Source organism: Pseudorasbora parva, chromosome 21 (genome assembly GCF_024679245.1).
Source record: "Pseudorasbora parva isolate DD20220531a chromosome 21, ASM2467924v1, whole genome shotgun sequence".
Classification (NCBI taxonomy): Eukaryota; Metazoa; Chordata; class Actinopteri; order Cypriniformes; family Gobionidae; genus Pseudorasbora; species Pseudorasbora parva.
The window spans coordinates 40,646,177-40,667,102 of record NC_090192.1 but is presented as its reverse complement, the minus strand read 5'-3'; the positions used below and the strand labels follow the sequence as shown (position 1 = coordinate 40,667,102).

Genomic DNA, 20,926 nt, shown 5'->3' with positions numbered 1-20,926 from the left:
TCATATGCTCATTAGACTAATCCGTGGTTTATTCCGCTAAATATTCCACTAAAAATAGATGGAGCACGGCGCTGAAAGGATCTGCGGTGAATTGCCTTCTTTATCACTAACAAAAATACAGTTTTTGACATTTGGTAATATCATTGCATTTGATATGCTTATTTATAAGTATTTTAATGTGGTAATCATTTAATACCATGACATATCAAAGTATGGAATTACCATCACTGGACTGTGTTTTAAAGTCCTATTGCAGTATTCAATGTGTTGACAGGAATGCAGGGCGGAGCATATTGAATAGCTCCTCCCCCTTTTTCAAATAGCCAATAGCGTTTCATTTATATCTCAGAGCCATTGAGCTCAGTAAAGCCGCAGTTTCCTCCTAATCTAATCAGACGCTGTTTTATGTTAAATTTACATTATAATTGTCTCAAATTGTCGTTAATGTATACTGACGTGCTGCAAAATATCTTTTTTCCTTTACAATTAAGGTTGATCTGCTTGAGTAAAGCCTAGACATATATGAAAAATATTAAACCGCTTCAGCTAGATACTGAAAATAGCAGAGAAGGCTATAGCGTAACATAAAGACGACGAAAAACTCAATGAAATTGGGGAATACAATTACATGAAACAACACTGATGCTGAGGGATAAAATACAGAAGTCCGCTGTGTGGATGAAGATTGCTGATGTTTTCTGAATTCTGATTATCAGGTGCAGTTATTAATTCGGTTTACACTGAAGGCTTGCAAATGATTTTTCTCCTATTATGGTGGTGGAATATTTCTAATGGCTTTTAAAGAGAAAACATCCATACAAAAATTACTGTGGTGGTAAAATTACTGACAGGTGAGGGTCATATAAACAATATGTAGGCTATATGTTTGAAAATAAAATGTAATATATAATGAATATATATATATATGTGTGTATATATGTGTGTGTGTGTGTGTGTGTATGCTATATATAAATACACACACGCACACACCAATGTATTAAATGTTTAATATACTAACATATCCATCCATATCCCATTGTAATATTTCAAAGGTATAAACTATATATAGGCCTATCCTACCAATGTATAAAATGTGTATTTTAATTTACCGGAATAGAAGACGCTTTTTAGTAAATGTCAGCATTAATTGATTAATTTAATTGCCTCAGGTCGAAGGCGGATCTCTCTCTCTCTCTCTCTCTCTCTCTCTCTCTCTCTCTCTCTCTCTCTCTCTCTCTCTCTCTCTCTCTCTCTCTCTCTCTCTCTCTCTCTCTCTCTCTCTCTCTCTCTCTCTCTCTCTCTCTCTCTCTCTCTCTCTCTCTCTCTCTCTCTCTCTCTCTCTCCAGTCGTCACCTGAGCGCGATCATCACACCATCGCCTCGGATCTCTCTCGTGTTTATTGGTGAGAAGCGGCTCATAATGAGAGGTTTATTATCTGCGGTTCAGCTGCTGCTCGTGACGCTGATGAGCGCGAGGGAAGCGCGGGAGATCGGTGGCGGTGGCGGGAATCTCATGGAGGACGAGCAGCAGTGGCTCTCAACCGTCCATCAGTACAGCCGCACCGTCAAGCACTGGAACCGCTTCAGAGACGTGAGTTTCCCGCCATATCCTTCCCGTGTCTGGTTTAAATCAGTGGATTATGTTTTGTATTAATCTACTTCAACCCAGCAAACAATCTGACTGAAGTACAACACTGTTAAGGTAGAATATTTTTAATAAAAGTGTCGACAAACACATTAAAGTCTTGACTGCAAAAAACCGTTGAACATTTCCATCGTTACCGCATTAAATAACGGTTTCTGTAGAGTTAACGGTCACATTAATAACCCAATAATGGCACGTTGTCACAAGATGGAGTTGAGAATACTTTACAAATGGGAATAAAAGTATTAATGATATAGGCTGCCAGCAAAATGCTAAATGGATTTAAACCAATTATATACAATTATCATATTGTATTTTAAATTTAAATGTATCTATGTTGAAAAATGTGTGAAAATAATGTACAGTTACCGCGACCGACAAACTATGGAATATTGTTTGAAAACCATTTTTGTCATCGACCCACATACTTTTAATTAAATAAATTATAGCATATTGATATCTGTCGATAATGAGTATTTATCGTGATTTAATACTAAATATGTTTATTTAGTTGTGGATTCTCATTTTTTTAAAAACTTGGATTACTTTTGCTTCACCTACTGTAGCTTAAAGGCACCTGTAGTCAATCATTTTATCCATTAAAGCCCATCTTTGATCTCCAAAAAGACATTTAAACGTTGTATTTTCCTGTGAAAAAAATATTCATGCCTTTAAATAGCTTGAATGTAACTCTTACTATGAATATGCAAATTATCCCTGTCTCGACTGACTCGCACCAGAATTTGCTAATGGTTTGTCTTAAAGCATATTAAAAACACCACATAGACATAGAAAGAAACGTTAAAGGGATAGTTCACCCCCAAATTAAAATTCTGTCATCATTTACTGACCCTTAAGTTGTTCCAAACCTGTTTGAGTTTCTTTCTTCTGCTGAATACAAAAATAAAAGATATTTGGAAGAATGTTTGTAACCAAGCAGAGAGAGCAACCATTCTTACCATAGTAGGGGAAAAATACTAAGGTAGTGAATGGTTGTTCTCTCTTTTTTGTAACAAACATTCTTTAAAATATATGTTTTTGTGTTCAGCAGAACAAAGAAACTCAAAAAAGGTTTGGAACAACTTAAGGGTCAGTAAATGATGATAGAATTTAAATTTTAGGGTGAAATATCCCTTTAATGTTGTTTCTATGTCTATGTGGTGTTTTTATGCTTTAAGACAAACCATAAGCAAATTCTGGTGCTTGTGAGTCGACGTGGGGAAGATTTACATATTCATAGTAAGTGTAGAGTCGTTATCCCTTTAAAACCTTGATTTTCACCACAGGGGGACTTTATGAGGGCGAGGCATGAGACGTAAATTTCTGTTTTTTATTTCAAGTTGTGATCATGTATATCCGAGTAAAATGCTTCTCAAACAAGAACAAATGTAGGCGGGGCTTGATTGTGTCTGTGGGAAGTTGATTGGACGGTTGTGGTTTGCTATTGGTGGATCTCATGTGAGTGACAGGTGGCCCCGCCCTCGTCATCATCAGAGAAGAGATTAAGTTATTCTGATTCAAGGTTATTTAAACAGTAACACTCATTAATTATGTACACCCGTAAATAATTTAGAATAAAAACAAGAACTGTTCATTTTGATTTCACAGTAAAGAACATTTTAACATCCATGGACTCTTTTTAAAGGTAGGACACGTTTCATCTGTAATATGTTGATTGATATTGTCAGAGCTGCTCTTTTCCACACATGATCTCACCTTCCCTCCATCACGCTGTTGGGAAGAGCGAGTGGGAAAGGGAGTGAACGAGTGAGCGGTGGTGAGGAATGACAGCTGAAGTCTCGTTCATCCCCGAGGCCCTCCTGTCTGGAGGAGTTAGTGCTACAAAGACAGACAATGTGTGCTCTGTGTTTGTTTATGTGGGAGAAAGACGCCTTGGGAGCTGTCATTCAGTGCAGGACAGACGAGGGCTGGAGATTCTGTGTGTATGTTAGTGTGTGTGTGTTAGTGTGTGTTAGTTCTGGTTTGGGCTAGGGCTGTGCAATATATCAAAATTATCGAAATATCGCAATATGCATATTGCAACGGCACGCAATATCTGAATTATTTTAATTGGCTACTTCAACATTGTGAAAAGTGTACGTTTTAGGTCAACAGAGAATAGACTGGGCACACGACTGTAACTGATGGGACTTGCTTGATGTTAAAAAGACTTATTAATCGATGTGATTGGTTAGTCTGAGGCTACGTTTACACGTGGGCGACTATTTTCATAAACGAAAATTTCAACCTCTCCGGTTTCAAAAATAACATCGTGTACACGTCAGTTTCCAGAAAAGTGTTCATTTAAACGTTCCCGTGTACAGTGCTGCCAGTAACGCGTTACTCTTATCTGACGACTTTTTCCAGTAGCGAGTAATCTAACGCGTTAATAATAATTATAAAATTAATGTATACAAGTTTTTGGAGCGGATACATTGGGCCTGAGGGCGTTGAGAAACTACAGGTGTTGACAAACCCTATCATGCTGTATGCGAGTGAAACGCTTCGCAAACAAGAACAAATGTAGGGCGGGGCTTGATTTTGTCTGTGGGGCTTGATTGGATTGTAGTGGTTTGCTATTGGTGGATCTCATGTGAGTGACAGGTGGCCCCGCCCTCGTCATCAGAGAAGAGATGTCGCCGCAACAGGGATGGAAAGTTATTCTGATGTAAGATTACCATAAATATGAATTATGAATGAGCTCATCGAGCAGATTTACCTTTGCACAAAAATACAGGAGACAAAAGTTAAAATTGCTTCCTAAAATACCGTGCATCACTCTAGAGATCTGGATATTTATTACCAGCCTTGAAACTGCATTTTGCTTGATTTTTAGTTCAACTTTGTTCAATTATTGAGTTTTTTTACATGCATGTTTGTGACAAATTCAAACTCTAAATGTGCATAGTCACAAAAACAAGATATTGTCAACTTCATCCTTTCAGATAGGACATTTGATCAGTCAGATTGCTCAGACTTTGATTTAAACCACGTGACAGTGCAGTTTATCGGTCAACTTGTGAGTAAAAAGTGACAGATACAGGACGGCTGATTCATTTTTCTTCCTACATGAAGTTTCGCACTGGTCAAAGGTGAAATCGGGAGTTTTATAATGTAAATCATCTGCAGATGCATTGTGCCATATGCCATCTAGAGATGTGTGTGTGTGTGTGTGTGATTAATGCTTCTGCGTGACGTGTTTATTCACACTCCTAACACCTCAAACACAGTCGATAAGCCTCATGCTACACCTCTTCACATCTAAAGTGTGTATTTGTTAGTTCAGGCTGCACAACAAAATACATTTCCAGAAGATTGTTACAGCTGAGTATGAGTTTTGAACACTTGCACCCGTTGCATTTTACTTTTGGACTGTATATATGATATGATACTGGCAGGGTCCAAAGTTAACTTTTTACCAAAGGTAGTGCTAGTGGAGGGTGAATTCTGAACATTTACCAGCCAAAATTATTACTTACCAGCCATGAAACTGTATTTTGCATGATTTGTTATGCATATACGGTATTTACCATACAACAAAATTATTGAGCTGTTTTGTCACAAAAACATGTTTTATGTCTATTTTATTTATTTTATGTTGTTTCATGTTACATTACAGTGTTTCACATTTAATTTTAAGTTTATTAGTTTTGTTACATTGTTTTATATTTATTTAATTTTGTTTCATTGCATATTTTATTTTGTTATATTATGTTGTATCTTATGTTTTGTTATCTGTTTTATGATGTTGCATCTTATGTTATGTTACATGAAGCTTTGTATTTTATGTTTTTTGATTTTGTTACATTGCTTTATATTTTTTTAAGTGGTTTCATGGTATGTTACATTATATTTTATATATGTTTTATGTTATGTTTTTTGTTGTTTTGTTTTTTCCTTATGTTGTTACATTTATGTTTTTATTTTATTAATGTTATGTTGTGTTTATTCTTTGTTGTGGAATTCCTCATATACCTGACAAAAGATTTATCACCACATGGAAGTATGAACATTTTCATTAGATGGCTTGATTTGAACAACTCTCGTCACTTGTGACGATCCGATAAAGCGTTTAATATCTCAGTGAGTTTAAGTGTGAGCATCGTGTGCTTGCTTCATGTTAAATGTGGACCCTGAATATGCTCGAAATGGAAGAGTGTTGTGAAGTCTGAGGGAAGTCGACTCCGTAAGCAGAACTGATGCTCCTGTCACACTAGCACCTGTTTTTGCACAATGAGATGCCGTCTCAAACTTCAGAAAAGATTCCAGCGCAATTAGCCGAAGGGAAGCGCCACTCAGATATTATCTGTGCACGGAAGCAGTGATTGATTAATAACTGCAGCACGGGATCATTATTAATAACGGCACTATTCCCGAGATAATCGTCAGCGTCTCGTCACGATCAGTTATGCCAAGAAGAATCTTGCAGTCATGTGTCAGACAGATTTCTTGACTCTGATAATGCAGCGTCTTGCACAGATGGTTGTCTCACAGAAAAATATGGGGAATATGCTGAGAATGATTTGTTGCAACTGTTGTGAATAAATCGGATTAAAGGCAGTTTGTTGCCTTAAGTGACTAAAGCAGATGTCTTTGCGGTTTTGGATGAGAAGATTGAGGAACTAGTCAAGTGAATAGAAGAACCATTTTATGTTTCTGTAAGAGCCTTTCAGTGAACAGTGAAGAACATTTTAGCCTTTATCTTTCTTTCGGGTCATTTTGACCCGAAACTCGTTACGTTTTTTTTAAAATTGAGTGTTCATCTGAGTTGTCCACAATCCTAGGACTTTTGTCGTACTTGAACTACAAATACACACAAATTTTTTTACTTGATTTGAGGAGTTTATACAGTTGAAGTTTAAAAAAAGTAACAAATCCTTAGACCCCTCCCATGACTGCTGACAGACTCCACCCTACTAGCATAGACCCCGCCCTATCCTAGAAGGGTGGAGTCTGTCAGCAGTCGTGGGAGGGGTCTATGCTAGTAGGGCGGAGTCTGTCAGCAGTTGTGGGAGGGGTCTATGCTAGTAGGGCGGAGTCTGTCAGCAGTTGTGGGTGGGGTCTATGCTAGTAGGGTGGAGTCTGTCAGCAGTGGTGGGTGAGGTCTATGCTAGAAGGGTGGAGTCTGTCAGCAGTCATGGGAGAGGTCTATGCTAGTAGGGCGGAGTCTGTCAGGAGTCGTGGGTGAGGTCTATGCTAGTAGGGCGGAGTCTGTCAGGAGTCGTGGGTGGGGTCTATGCTAGTAGGGCGGAGTCTGTCAGGAGTCGTGGGTGGGGTCTATGCTAGTAGGGCGGAGTCTGTCAGCAGTCATGGGTGAGGTCTATGCTAGTAGGGCGGAGTCTGTCAGGAGTCGTGGGTGGGGTCTATGCTAGTAGGGCGGAGTCTGTCAGCAGTCGTGGGTGGGGTCTATGCTAGTAGGGCGGAGTCTGTCAGCAGTCGTGGGTGGGGTCTATGCTAGTAGGGCGGAGTCTGTCAGCAGTCGTGGGTGGGGTCTATGCTAGAAGGGTGGAGTCTGTCAGCAGTCGTGGGTGGGGTCTATGCTAGTAGGGCGGAGTCTGTCAGCAGTCGTGGGTGGGGTCTATGCTAGTAGGGCGGAGTCTGTCAGCAGTCGTGGGAGGGGTCTATGCTAGTAGGGCGGAGTCTGTCAGCAGTCGTGGGAGGGGTCTATGCTAGTAGGGCGGAGTCTGTCAGGAGTCGTGGGTGGGGTCTATGCTAGAAGGGTGGAGTCTGTCAGCAGTCGTGGGTGGGGTCTATGCTAGTAGGGCGGAGTCTGTCAGGAGTCGTGGGAGGGCTCTATGCTAGTAGGGCGGAGTCTGTCAGCAGTCGTGGGAGGGGTCTATGCTAGTAGGGCGGAGTCTGTCAGGAGTCATGGGTGGGGTCTATGCTAGTAGGGCGGAGTCTGTCAGCACTCGTGGGAGGGCTCTATGCTAGTAGGGCGGAGTCTGTCAGGAGTCATGGGTGGGGTCTATGCTAGTAGGGCGGAGTCTGTCAGCACTCGTGGGAGGGCTCTATGCTAGTAGGTAGGGGTGGGCGATATCTCGATATTTAAAATATATCGAGATATTTTTTCAACTCGATATGGATTTGGACATATCGTATATATCGATATATTGTTTATTTTTAATTCTGATTCCGCCACTCTGCTTGTTTGCCTTCTCTGTGTTGTGCTCGCTCCCGCTCGCGCGCCTCCCGCCTCTTGCTTTTGTTCCCCCTCCCCTCGCGTGTCGTCTCATTGAACACGGCTGCTTCCACAACCAGGTGAGGATTAGTTATCATGTTGACAAGCGCGCGCGTTGTTCAGGACTCAGTTTAGAGACCATGTTTTCATTCTAACACAACTGCTTGCTAAAATCTCTTTCAAGGCTTAAAAATGATTTGGCCAGAAGAAACAGGTGGCATTTCAGATATATAGTCCTTCAAGGATTTTAAAACAAGCCTTTGTCAAGCCAACATTTGAAAAGAGAGGAGTGTGTGGATTTCTACCAATATAGGGTGGTTGTGTACACACACTGCAGACACAAACATCATGTTTGTTCAAGGCTGTTCAAATATCAAGTGAATTTTGCATAATAGGTTCACTTTAAAGGGAATTTATTGTAGGTAAACTAGGGTTGTGCATCATACAGAATTAAATTAGGATGAATGTTGTTTTTCTCTTTTGTAGCTTTGGATAAAAGTGCTAAATGAATACATATAAAAGGAGAATGCTTTTCAAATCCCCGAGGTGACCAACAGGACACACAATATCAATTCAAATGTTAATGCAAGGAAGTAGAATACATTTTGTCAAGTTATTTTTCAAATGTTGGCTTGACAAAGGCTTGTTTTAAAAGCCTTGAAGGACTATATATCTGAAATGCCACCTGTTTCTTCTGGCCAAATCATTTTTAAGCCTTGAAAGAGAGCCAGTGGTTTGTATTGTTTTGGCAGATAAAAAGAGAAGAATATCAATGAAAAGCAGACGTGTAAGCCCAATATTACTTGGTTTTCAACTGTGTGTGTTTTCATGCGTGCTGAAGAGAAACTAATGTGTGACTCGTTTTTGATTGGCGTCATTTTGGGAGTTTGTGTATTTTAGGTCACTTTCCTCTGCACCTCGGCTCATAATCTGTCAATCATATTCTAATCATGTTGTTTATGAATATGTTCAGATCTGTTATAAACGGATATCTCTGCTCAAAAGAGCAGCATATGTTGTGTTTAATCGGTGTACTGAAACACTTTATTACCATATATGGTGAACGGGTCAGGAAGTGGGTGTGGCATGAGCAAATTATGCAAATTTATGCATAAACTGCTTATGTGTAACTCCTACTAAAAGCTTTGACTGGTATCCGGGGCTTATTTTACATTCAGGACACATTATACATAAAAGAGCAGAAGTCTTATAGCTATCAGAGAACATGGATGGGTCTTGCCTTATTTTTTAGTTGTTATAGCAACCATAGGAATGTTGCAGGAGTGTTTCACAATAGGCATACATTTGGTACAGTATTAATTAATCTTTGTTAATGTGTTAGGTAATAAAAATCAATGCTAATGTTAGCTCTTTAAGTAATATTAACAATGCATTAACCCTTTTGGTCCTGACATAAAATCAGATGTCCAAACTGAGCCAAAATATGCAATTTGGTGCAGATTTTTATTCATATATTGCTGTCGAACTCACTGTATTTGATGTATTTAGAGCTTGACTTGTTATATCTACAGCACACCGATGTGTTGATCAGTTAATGCACTTGGCCTTTTAAAGGGTTAGTTCACCCAAAAGTGAAATGTCTGTCATTAACTCCTCTCCCTAATGTTGCTCCACACCCGTAAGACCTCCGTTCATCTTCACACACAGTTTAAGATATTTTATATTTAGTCCGAGAGCGTATGCAAGTGTATGCACACTATACTGTCCATGTCCAGAAAGGGAATAAAAACATCATCACAGTACTCCATATGAGACATCAGTGGGTTAATTAGAGTCTCTTGAAGCATCCAAAATACATTTGGGTCCAAAAATAACAAAAACTACGACTTTATTCAGCATTGGCTTCTCTTCCGCGTTTGTGTTCAATCCTCAAATAAAGATTTGAACGGTTGTGAATCAGCGAATTAATTCATGATTCGGATCGCCAGTGTCACGTGATTTCAGCAGTTTGACACGCGATCAGACCCAGTCTGTTCTCTGCTCTGATTGGTCACCCAGTCTGTTCTCTGCTCTGATTGGTCAGAAAGCAAATGCTCATTATCATATCTGAATCTCAGCTCTTGTCACACAGTGATCTGAAAAGTAATAAAATTATTTTTATTATTTTATGTGAATTATTTTTTTCCTCCACATGAACAACACGAACCAAACTCTTCCTATCTCAAATACAGCTGCAGCGTTTGAGGGCGGGGCAAAGAGTTCATCCAATGGGCATTATGCTAATGAGCTACACACCGATAGGTTTAGCAGGACGTGAGACTGGAATTACTTTCTTTCGGGAGACAAAATAAAAATTAAAAAGATATATTTTTTTGTTTGTTTCAGTTTTAGTTAATGTATTTCCCATTAATAACGTTAGTGCTTCAAGCAACATTTCCAATTTTTCTAACTGTGGGATTTCTAAGTTTGTTCATGTTTTATTTTAGCTTTACTTCAAATTTTAGCTTTGTATTTCAATGTTTTTAGTTTTAGTTAACGTTAATAACCCTGTCCCTTCAGTTTTGATGTTGAAATAAAATTAGTTATTTTGCATTTTAATAAAACTGTCTCATATGTCAAGTCACTGTTTTTCTGGCCCTAATGGTCAAATGAACTCGCTTAATTTTGATGATTTTTCTTCTTTTTAAAAAAAAGAAAACAAGACTTAATATCTAAAGTCATTTCACCTAAGAATTTTATGAAATTAATTACAATAAGTCATTATGAGAATGTTTAGATATTTGTTCTGGAAAACTCTTGGATAAAAGGTTAAATGTGGTTATTGACATAATTTAAAATAACTCTTTAGGCCAAAAAGGTTCTATTCAAGGAAAAATGTCCTAAATTACAGCATAATATACAGCATATTGCCAAAAGGCCTGCAGACGCTTCTACACACATTAGTGAAAGAATGGGTCGCTCTCAGGAGCTCAGTGAACTCAAGCGTGGGGCCGTGATAGGCTGACACCTGTGCAATAAGGCCATTCCTGACATTTCCTCACTACACTCTAAAAACTAATACTATGATTTACTCAATTTTTTTGGTGAAACATTTTTACACTAAAAAAATTGAGTAAATTTTAAAGCAGTGAAATCAATTATAGACACCATAAGAACTGAGTAAATGTAAGTAAAAAAATTAAGTAGATCTGAGTAACTGCATTTGTTACATTAACAAATTCAATTGAGTAGAAAAAAATGGGTAAAAGGCATTTTAAAAAACAATATTTATGACTAATATGAACTGTTTTTATTTATGAGTATTACTAACTTGTATAGTATAACTTTAATTTCCTCTAAACCTTTGTAAAATACTCCACAGTTCACACAAACACACTTATACATGACATGGCCTTTATTGTCGATGAGTACAGCAATAACGTTACAGCATATATTACTCTTTTGACATGTAAAGAATAACAGTTATTTTACAACATTTAAACTCATGTGACAAACATTTTAGAAGTAAAAATTAAACATTTAAAAGTAATTCAAGTGTAATCAACCGGTCTGTTATCCCATTTCCACCGTATCAGCGCTGTTTCTCGAGCCTGAGATGCGGTCTGCAGGTGGACTTTGAACTTGAGACCGCTGTCCTGCGTTTCATTCGTAGCTGAAAGATGCTGCGAGGCGCCAGACTCCATAACCTGACAATAAACAAACAGTGCCCAGTTTTAATAAGATTTTATCATCCAAATTCATAATATTCATTATCTTTAGGAATAAAGTTGTGTGTTTTGAGCCACACAGCAGGCGTTTCAAAGACCAACGCCACACATTAACTTAAGGTGACTCACACTGTCCCTGTATGTTGTTTTGAATAAAATAAAATGCCTTTAAGCACAGTAATGATTATATAGATAATAAAAAAAAACATACAAACCTGAATTTCACAGAGGAAATGCCCCAATTCTGCGACGCTGAGAAGAAGAAACTGCTCTGGTGACTGAGGAGAATTCAAATATCCGCACGCACTCAACCGTCGAGCTGTCGTCACGTCAGAGGGTGGGGGAGGGGCGCATTGTTTTAATCGAGTAAACTTACTCAATTTCTTCAGTGTGTGTTAAATATTAATAATCTTGATTTTAATTAAGTAATATTTGTGGTTCTTTAAACAGATCGGTTTAATTCTCCATTCTCAAATATTTTGAAATAAATTTCGCAAATGTATTAAGTATATTTAAAATAAATAATTGGTTATTTGAATACTAAATTATTTTAGTTAAAAAAACCTAAATATAACTATACATTTTAGACAAAATTAACTGTTGGATTTTTAGTCAATTATTTTGGTATGTTTAACTAAAACCATCAAGTTAATGATATTGAGAGATTTTATTAAGTTAATAAAGTTAATTATTACTGTGATATTTACTAAGCCACTGAATTATTTTTTAGAGTGTACTAAATATTCCACGCTCAACTGTTAGTGGGATTAGAACAAAGTGGAAGCGACTGGGAACAACAGCAACTCAGCCACGAAGTGTTAAATCCCAGAGCGGGGTCACCGCATGCTGAGGGTCACAGTGCGCAGAAGTGTGCAACTTTCTGCAGAGTCAACAGCTCCAGACCTCCAGACTTCTGTGGCCTTCAGATGAGCTCAAGAACAGCGGAGAGAGCTTCATGGAATGGGTTTCCATGGCCGAGCAGCTCATCCAAGCCTTACATCACCAAGAGCAATGCAAAGCGTGGGATGCAGTGGAGTAAAGCAGCCGCCACTGGACTCTAGAGCAGTGAGACGTGTTCTCTGAGCGACCAATCACGCTTCAGTCTGACAATCCCATGGACGAGTCTGGGTTTGGCGATCGCCTGGAGAACAGGACTTGCCTGACTGCATTGTGCCAAGTGTAAAGTTTGGTGGAGGGGGGTGGGGTTGTTTTTCAGGGATTGGCCCCTTAGTTCCAGTGAAAGAAACTCTTAATGCTTCGCCAAGACATTTTGGACAACAACCCTTCCTGTCCCAGCATGACTGCGCTCCAGTGCTCAAAGCGTCGCTCCATAAAGACATGGATGAGGAGTTTGGTGTGGAGGAACTGGACTGGCCTGCACAGAGTCCTGAGCTCAACCCGATAGAACAGCTTTGGGATGAATTAGAGCGGAGACTGAGAGCCAGGCCTTCTCGTCCAACATCAGTGCCTGACCTCACAAATGAGCTTCTAGAAGAATGGGCAAAAATCCCCATAAACACACTCCTAAACCTTGAGGAAAGCCTTCCCAGAAGAGCTGGAGCTGTTAGAGAGGATGGGCCGACTCCAGATTAAACCCTACGGATTAACAATGGGAAGCTCATGTGTGTGTGTGTAGAGGCGGCACAACACTTCTGGCAACATAGTGCATGTTTTACGAGCTGTTTCAGTCATAAAATTTAACCATTACAAATGAGTTGAAACTAATTAAAACTCAATCCATTAAATGATCACATTATATTATATAGATATATAATAGGTATAGAATTATTTTAAGTATAGGTATATTTTTCGTCACATCTGATGTAATGTGAATGTCTTTGTTGCCTGTTTCTTGTGGGCTTTTGTGAGCGGTGTATAAGCGTTCTGTAAGTCTTCATCTAAATCCCTCTCGGGTGTCGGATGGGGTTTCAGATAGCAGGGAATAATTTAAGGAGGAGATACGATCTCTGAGACACAGACGGATCTCCAGGTATTGCATTTTTTGAAGAATCGTAAATCATGTGTGGCGTGACAGTGCGTGTCTTCTGAATATCAAACCTAATAACAGAGCTCTTCCTCCTGTACACTCCTAAAAATAAAGGTTCTTTGGTAGGGTGTATGGTTCCATGAAGAACCTTTAAAGGGTTAGTTCACCCAGAAATGAAATGTCTGTCATTAACTCCTCTCCCTAATGTCGCTCCACACCCGTAGGACCTCCGTTCATCTTCACACACAGTTTAAGATATTTTATATTTAGTCCGAGAGCGTATGCAAGTGTATGCACACTATACTGTCCATGTCCAGAAAGGGAATAAAAACATCATCACAGTAGTCCATATGAGACATCAGTGGGTTAATTAGAGTCTCTTGAAGCATCCAAAATACATTTGGGTCCAAAAATAACAAAAACTACGACTTTATTCAGCATTGGCTTCTCTTCCGCGTTTGTGTTCAATCCTCAAATAAAGATTTGAACGGTTGTGAATCAGCGAATTAATTCATGATTCGGATCGCCAGTGTCACGTGATTTCAGCAGTTTGACACGCGATCAGACCCAGTCTGTTCTCTGCTCTGATTGGTCACCCAGTCTGTTCTCTGCTCTGATTGGTCAGAAAGCAAATGCTCATTATCATATCTGAATCTCAGCTCTTGTCACACAGTGATCTGAAAAGTAATAAAATTATTTTTATTATTTTATGTGAATTATTTTTTTCCTCCACATGAACAACACGAACCAAACTCTTCCTATCTCAAATACAGCTGCAGCGTTTGAGGGCGGGGCAAAGAGTTCATCCAATGGGCATTATGCTAATGAGCTACACACCGATAGGTTTAGCAGGACGTGAGACTGGAATTACTTTCTTTCGGGAGACAAAATAAAAATTAAAAAGATATATTTTTTTGTTTGTTTCAGTTTTAGTTAATGTATTTCCCATTAATAACGTTAGTGCTTCAAGCAACATTTCCAATTTTTCTAACTGTGGGATTTCTAAGTTTGTTCATGTTTTATTTTAGCTTTACTTCAAATTTTAGCTTTGTATTTCAATGTTTTTAGTTTTAGTTAACGTTAATAACCCTGTCCCTTCAGTTTTGATGTTGAAATAAAATTAGTTATTTTGCATTTTAATAAAACTGTCTCATATGTCAAGTCACTGTTTTTCTGGCCCTAATGGTCAAATGAACTCGCTTAATTTTGATGATTTTTCTTCTTTTTAAAAAAAAGAAAACAAGACTTAATATCTAAAGTCATTTCACCTAAGAATTTTATGAAATTAATTACAATAAGTCATTATGAGAATGTTTAGATATTTGTTCTGGAAAACTCTTGGATAAAAGGTTAAATGTGGTTATTGACATAATTTAAAATAACTCTTTAGGCCAAAAAGGTTCTATTCAAGGAAAAATGTCCTAAATTACAGCATAATATACAGCATATTGCCAAAAGGCCTGCAGACGCTTCTACACACATTAGTGAAAGAATGGGTCGCTCTCAGGAGCTCAGTGAACTCAAGCGTGGGGCCGTGATAGGCTGACACCTGTGCAATAAGGCCATTCCTGACATTTCCTCACTACACTCTAAAAACTAATACTATGATTTACTCAATTTTTTTGGTGAAACATTTTTACACTAAAAAAATTGAGTAAATTTTAAAGCAGTGAAATCAATTATAGACACCATAAGAACTGAGTAAATGTAAGTAAAAAAATTAAGTAGATCTGAGTAACTGCATTTGTTACATTAACAAATTCAATTGAGTAGAAAAAAATGGGTAAAAGGCATTTTAAAAAACAATATTTATGACTAATATGAACTGTTTTTATTTATGAGTATTACTAACTTGTATAGTATAACTTTAATTTCCTCTAAACCTTTGTAAAATACTCCACAGTTCACACAAACACACTTATACATGACATGGCCTTTATTGTCGATGAGTACAGCAATAACGTTACAGCATATATTACTCTTTTGACATGTAAAGAATAACAGTTATTTTACAACATTTAAACTCATGTGACAAACATTTTAGAAGTAAAAATTAAACATTTAAAAGTAATTCAAGTGTAATCAACCGGTCTGTTATCCCATTTCCACCGTATCAGCGCTGTTTCTCGAGCCTGAGATGCGGTCTGCAGGTGGACTTTGAACTTGAGACCGCTGTCCTGCGTTTCATTCGTAGCTGAAAGATGCTGCGAGGCGCCAGACTCCATAACCTGACAATAAACAAACAGTGCCCAGTTTTAATAAGATTTTATCATCCAAATTCATAATATTCATTATCTTTAGGAATAAAGTTGTGTGTTTTGAGCCACACAGCAGGCGTTTCAAAGACCAACGCCACACATTAACTTAAGGTGACTCACACTGTCCCTGTATGTTGTTTTGAATAAAATAAAATGCCTTTAAGCACAGTAATGATTATATAGATAATAAAAAAAAACATACAAACCTGAATTTCACAGAGGAAATGCCCCAATTCTGCGACGCTGAGAAGAAGAAACTGCTCTGGTGACTGAGGAGAATTCAAATATCCGCACGCACTCAACCGTCGAGCTGTCGTCACGTCAGAGGGTGGGGGAGGGGCGCATTGTTTTAATCGAGTAAACTTACTCAATTTCTTCAGTGTGTGTTAAATATTAATAATCTTGATTTTAATTAAGTAATATTTGTGGTTCTTTAAACAGATCGGTTTAATTCTCCATTCTCAAATATTTTGAAATAAATTTCGCAAATGTATTAAGTATATTTAAAATAAATAATTGGTTATTTGAATACTAAATTATTTTAGTTAAAAAAACCTAAATATAACTATACATTTTAGACAAAATTAACTGTTGGATTTTTAGTCAATTATTTTGGTATGTTTAACTAAAACCATCAAGTTAATGATATTGAGAGATTTTATTAAGTTAATAAAGTTAATTATTACTGTGATATTTACTAAGCCACTGAATTATTTTTTAGAGTGTACTAAATATTCCACGCTCAACTGTTAGTGGGATTAGAACAAAGTGGAAGCGACTGGGAACAACAGCAACTCAGCCACGAAGTGTTAAATCCCAGAGCGGGGTCACCGCATGCTGAGGGTCACAGTGCGCAGAAGTGTGCAACTTTCTGCAGAGTCAACAGCTCCAGACCTCCAGACTTCTGTGGCCTTCAGATGAGCTCAAGAACAGCGGAGAGAGCTTCATGGAATGGGTTTCCATGGCCGAGCAGCTCATCCAAGCCTTACATCACCAAGAGCAATGCAAAGCGTGGGATGCAGTGGAGTAAAGCAGCCGCCACTGGACTCTAGAGCAGTGAGACGTGTTCTCTGAGCGACCAATCACGCTTCAGTCTGACAATCCCATGGACGAGTCTGGGTTTGGCGATCGCCTGGAGAACAGGACTTGCCTGACTGCATTGTGCCAAGTGTAAAGTTTGGTGGAGGGGGGTGGGGTTGTTTTTCAGGGATTGGCCCCTTAGTTCCAGTGAAAGAAACTCTTAATGCTTCGCCAAGACATTTTGGACAACAACCCTTCCTGTCCCAGCATGACTGCGCTCCAGTGCTCAAAGCGTCGCTCCATAAAGACATGGATGAGGAGTTTGGTGTGGAGGAACTGGACTGGCCTGCACAGAGTCCTGAGCTCAACCCGATAGAACAGCTTTGGGATGAATTAGAGCGGAGACTGAGAGCCAGGCCTTCTCGTCCAACATCAGTGCCTGACCTCACAAATGAGCTTCTAGAAGAATGGGCAAAAATCCCCATAAACACACTCCTAAACCTTGAGGAAAGCCTTCCCAGAAGAGCTGGAGCTGTTAGAGAGGATGGGCCGACTCCAGATTAAACCCTACGGATTAACAATGGGAAGCTCATGTGTGTGTGTGTAGAGGCGGCACAACACTTCTGGCAACATAGTGCATGTTTTACGAGCTGTTTCAGTCATAAAATTTAACCATTACAAATGAGTTGAAACTAATTAAAACTCAATCCATTAAATGATCACATTATATTATATAGATATATAATAGGTATAGAATTATTTTAAGTATAGGTATATTTTTCGTCACATCTGATGTAATGTGAATGTCTTTGTTGCCTGTTTCTTGTGGGCTTTTGTGAGCGGTGTATAAGCGTTCTGTAAGTCTTCATCTAAATCCCTCTCGGGTGTCGGATGGGGTTTCAGATAGCAGGGAATAATTTAAGGAGGAGATACGATCTCTGACACACAGACGGATCTCCAGGTATTGCATTTTTTGAAGAATCGTAAATCATGTGTGGCGTGACAGTGCGTGTCTTCTGAATATCAAACCTAATAACAGAGCTCTTCCTCCTGTACACTCCTAAAAATAAAGGTTCTTTGGTAGGGTGTATGGTTCCATGAAGAACCTTTAAAGGGTTAGTTCACCCAGAAATGAAATGTCTGTCATTAACTCCTCTCCCTAATGTCGCTCCACACCCGTAGGACCTCCGTTCATCTTCACACACAGTTTAAGATATTTTATATTTAGTCCGAGAGCGTATGCAAGTGTATGCACACTATACTGTCCATGTCCAGAAAGGGAATAAAAACATCATCACAGTAGTCCATATGAGACATCAGTGGGTTAATTAGAGTCTCTTGAAGCATCCAAAATACATTTGGGTCCAAAAATAACAAAAACTACAACTTTATTCAGCATTGGCTTCTCTTCCGCGTTTGTGTTCAATCCTCAAATAAAGATTCAAACGGTTGTGAATCAGCGAATTGATTCATGATTCGGATCGCAATTCACTGACTCATAACCGTTTGAATCTTTTTGTTGTGCCAGTGTTAAAAAAAACAATAAAGAGAATGTTAAAAAAAAAAGAAATAAATAAAAATAAAATGTCATGAATATTAAGACAAAACATTTAAAACAGAATCTCACGAAACCTGTCGAGAAAGGTTACATATTACTCCCAAAATAACAACAAAAAAAAATGTACTTTGCATAAAGATGTTAATATTATTAATGACCTTAAATGTTTAAACTCTAAAAATGCTTAACTCCCATAATATAGAGTTTATTTTCCTTAATGCAAACTAAAATGTCCCTTTTTTTTGGAATGCACAAGTAAAATAACTAAAACTGAAATAAAAAGCGTATTTTTTTAAAATTTATATTAACTAATAAAATGATAAAAAAGCACAAACAATTAAATTGAACACACACACCCTCTATATTTTTTGGGGTAAAATGTGTCAGGACATGTTAGATTGGCATCTTGTATGTATGCAGTGTTATTTTTATTTTATGTTTCAATTCGCTTTTGTGTTTAATTTCATTTTGTGCCTTTTTTGGTCATTTTTTTTTTTAGTTTATATAAATAAATACAAAAATATTTCAGTTTTAGTTAAGTATTTCAGGTTAATAACTTAACGCTAATGCATCAACTTACAATATTTTCTGTTCTCATTTTTATTTAGTTTAACTTTTTCAACTAATTTATTTTATTTCAGCTTTATTTCAAATAACAGACATGTTTTTAATAGTTTTAGTTAACAGCCCTGTATGCAAGTCACACAACGTGTTTACAAGATTATATTTCATTTTTTGTTCAGTTTTGATTTTGGGAATGGAAGTTATTTTGCATTTTAATTCAATTTTGTGTAAAATATCAAGTTACAATTAATTTTGTTGGGGCTTGAAACCTTGACTGACATTATAAGTGGGATTTAGGGTCAAATATGCCCGTTTTCTTCTGAACTGATTATTCCTGATTCCTTTCACTGATTTTGTATGAATGTTAGTGATGATCTGGACAGGTGACTGTGTTTAGTTCCCGTGGTGTTAAAAGTGAATCTCACCTGGCAGCCTCGGTCAGATTTATTCTGGCTACATTATAAGAGCTGCGGGGCGACTGAAGCAAATGTCCAGTTTCATGGTCCTCATATGGCCAGACTGATATGAAACCACATTCTGTGAAGAGCCTTAATGCATTTCTGACAGCATGCAGCGGCGTGGCTTTTATTTCTCGGGCTTGTGTGACAGTAAATGGCAGCACTGCAAGAGCGAGACCGCATAGAGAATGAAAACCGCGAGTGAAAGAAAGCAGAAAAACTGACAGAGCTCAGGGTGGTTTCAGAGAGGCATACATGCGCACTTATTCCTCGGTTTTAAATCAGTGAGCTGCCTATATGGACAGCATTTTAAGACATTTCCAAAAACGGTTCCAAAAAGACTTGCAGTGCACAAGTGTGCATGTGGTGCGGCTTTAGCGTTTGACCGAAGGTCGGTATCTGAGACTACTGTTGGCCAAATTCTAATGTAAGTTTGTGCATTGCAACATGCTCTGAAAAAAGTCAGTTTTAAAGGAATCCTTCATTACAACAGGGTCATGGGCGGCCAAGGCTCATTGATGCACGTGGGGAGCGAAGGCTGGCCCGTGGGGTCCGATCAAACAGACGAGCTACTGGAGCTCAAACTGCTCCAGAAGTTAATGCTGGTTCTGATAGAAAGCTGTCAGAATACACAGAGCAGCTCAGTTTGAGGCGTATGGACCAGTCAGGGTGACCTCTGACCCCTGACCCCGCCGAAAGCACCAACAGTGGCACGTGAGCATCAGAACTGGACCACGGAGCGATGGAAGAAGGTGGCCTGGTCTGAGGAATCCCGTGTTCTTTTACATCACGTGGATGGCCGGGTGTGTGTGTGTGTGTGGCTTACCTGGGGAACACATGGCCCCAGGATGCACTATGGGAAGAAGGCGAGCCGGCGGAGGCAGTGTGATGCTTTGGCCAATGTTCTGCTGGGAAACCTTGCGTTTGGTTTATATCACAGCTCAGCCAGAGCCATTGAGCTCGGTAAAGTCACAGTTTCTTCTCCATATCGCTTTATCCTCTATATAGTGCACTGTCTGCACTGTGTGCTATTCACCATGTAAAAAACAGTAAATTGTGAAAAAAGTAAAAGATTTCAGCCGCAGCTTGAGTGTCTGTTTATAATATAGGGGGCGGGGCTTCCGATTCTTGAGAGTATTTGATTGGACAGGAAATCTGATGAGAAGACAGAGTGATGTCATCAAAATCATTGATCACTATTGGTGGAAATGAGATGTAAGTTTTGGACCCACTTTATATTAGGTAGCCTTAACTACTCTGTACTAACATTGTAATTAATCTTTTGATACAATGCACTTATTGTGTACATACATGTTTTTACATTGTACTTACATTTTTAAAAAAGGACCTGCATGTAATTACGTCTGTAATTAATTTCTGTAGTTACCGTATATACCCGAATATAAGACGACGAGGTTTTGTGTCCTAAAAATTGGTTGGAAAATGGGGGGTCGCATATCTATTAAACTGACGATACTGTCGCGCAGTCACAACATGAGCGACGCTCACACTGAGAAACTCCGCTAAACATTCAAAATGTTTCTTTTTATATTAATAATATATGATACAATTAAACAACATCACTCAACCA

General features: G+C 38.5%; 1 protein-coding gene across 1 annotated transcript in view; it reads left to right on the top strand.

Annotated features, from left to right (window-relative positions):
* The first annotated feature begins 1,326 nt into the window (after nucleotides 1-1,326).
* Nucleotides 1,327-20,926, top strand: part of LOC137056313 (testican-2-like) — a 64,182-nt gene continuing 44,582 nt past the window's right edge. Inside the window, exon 1 of the mRNA XM_067430357.1 lies at nucleotides 1,327-1,590. Within this exon, the coding sequence (XP_067286458.1) occupies nucleotides 1,420-1,590 (171 nt within the window). The 5' untranslated portion in view covers nucleotides 1,327-1,419. The remainder of the gene's footprint in view (nucleotides 1,591-20,926) is intronic.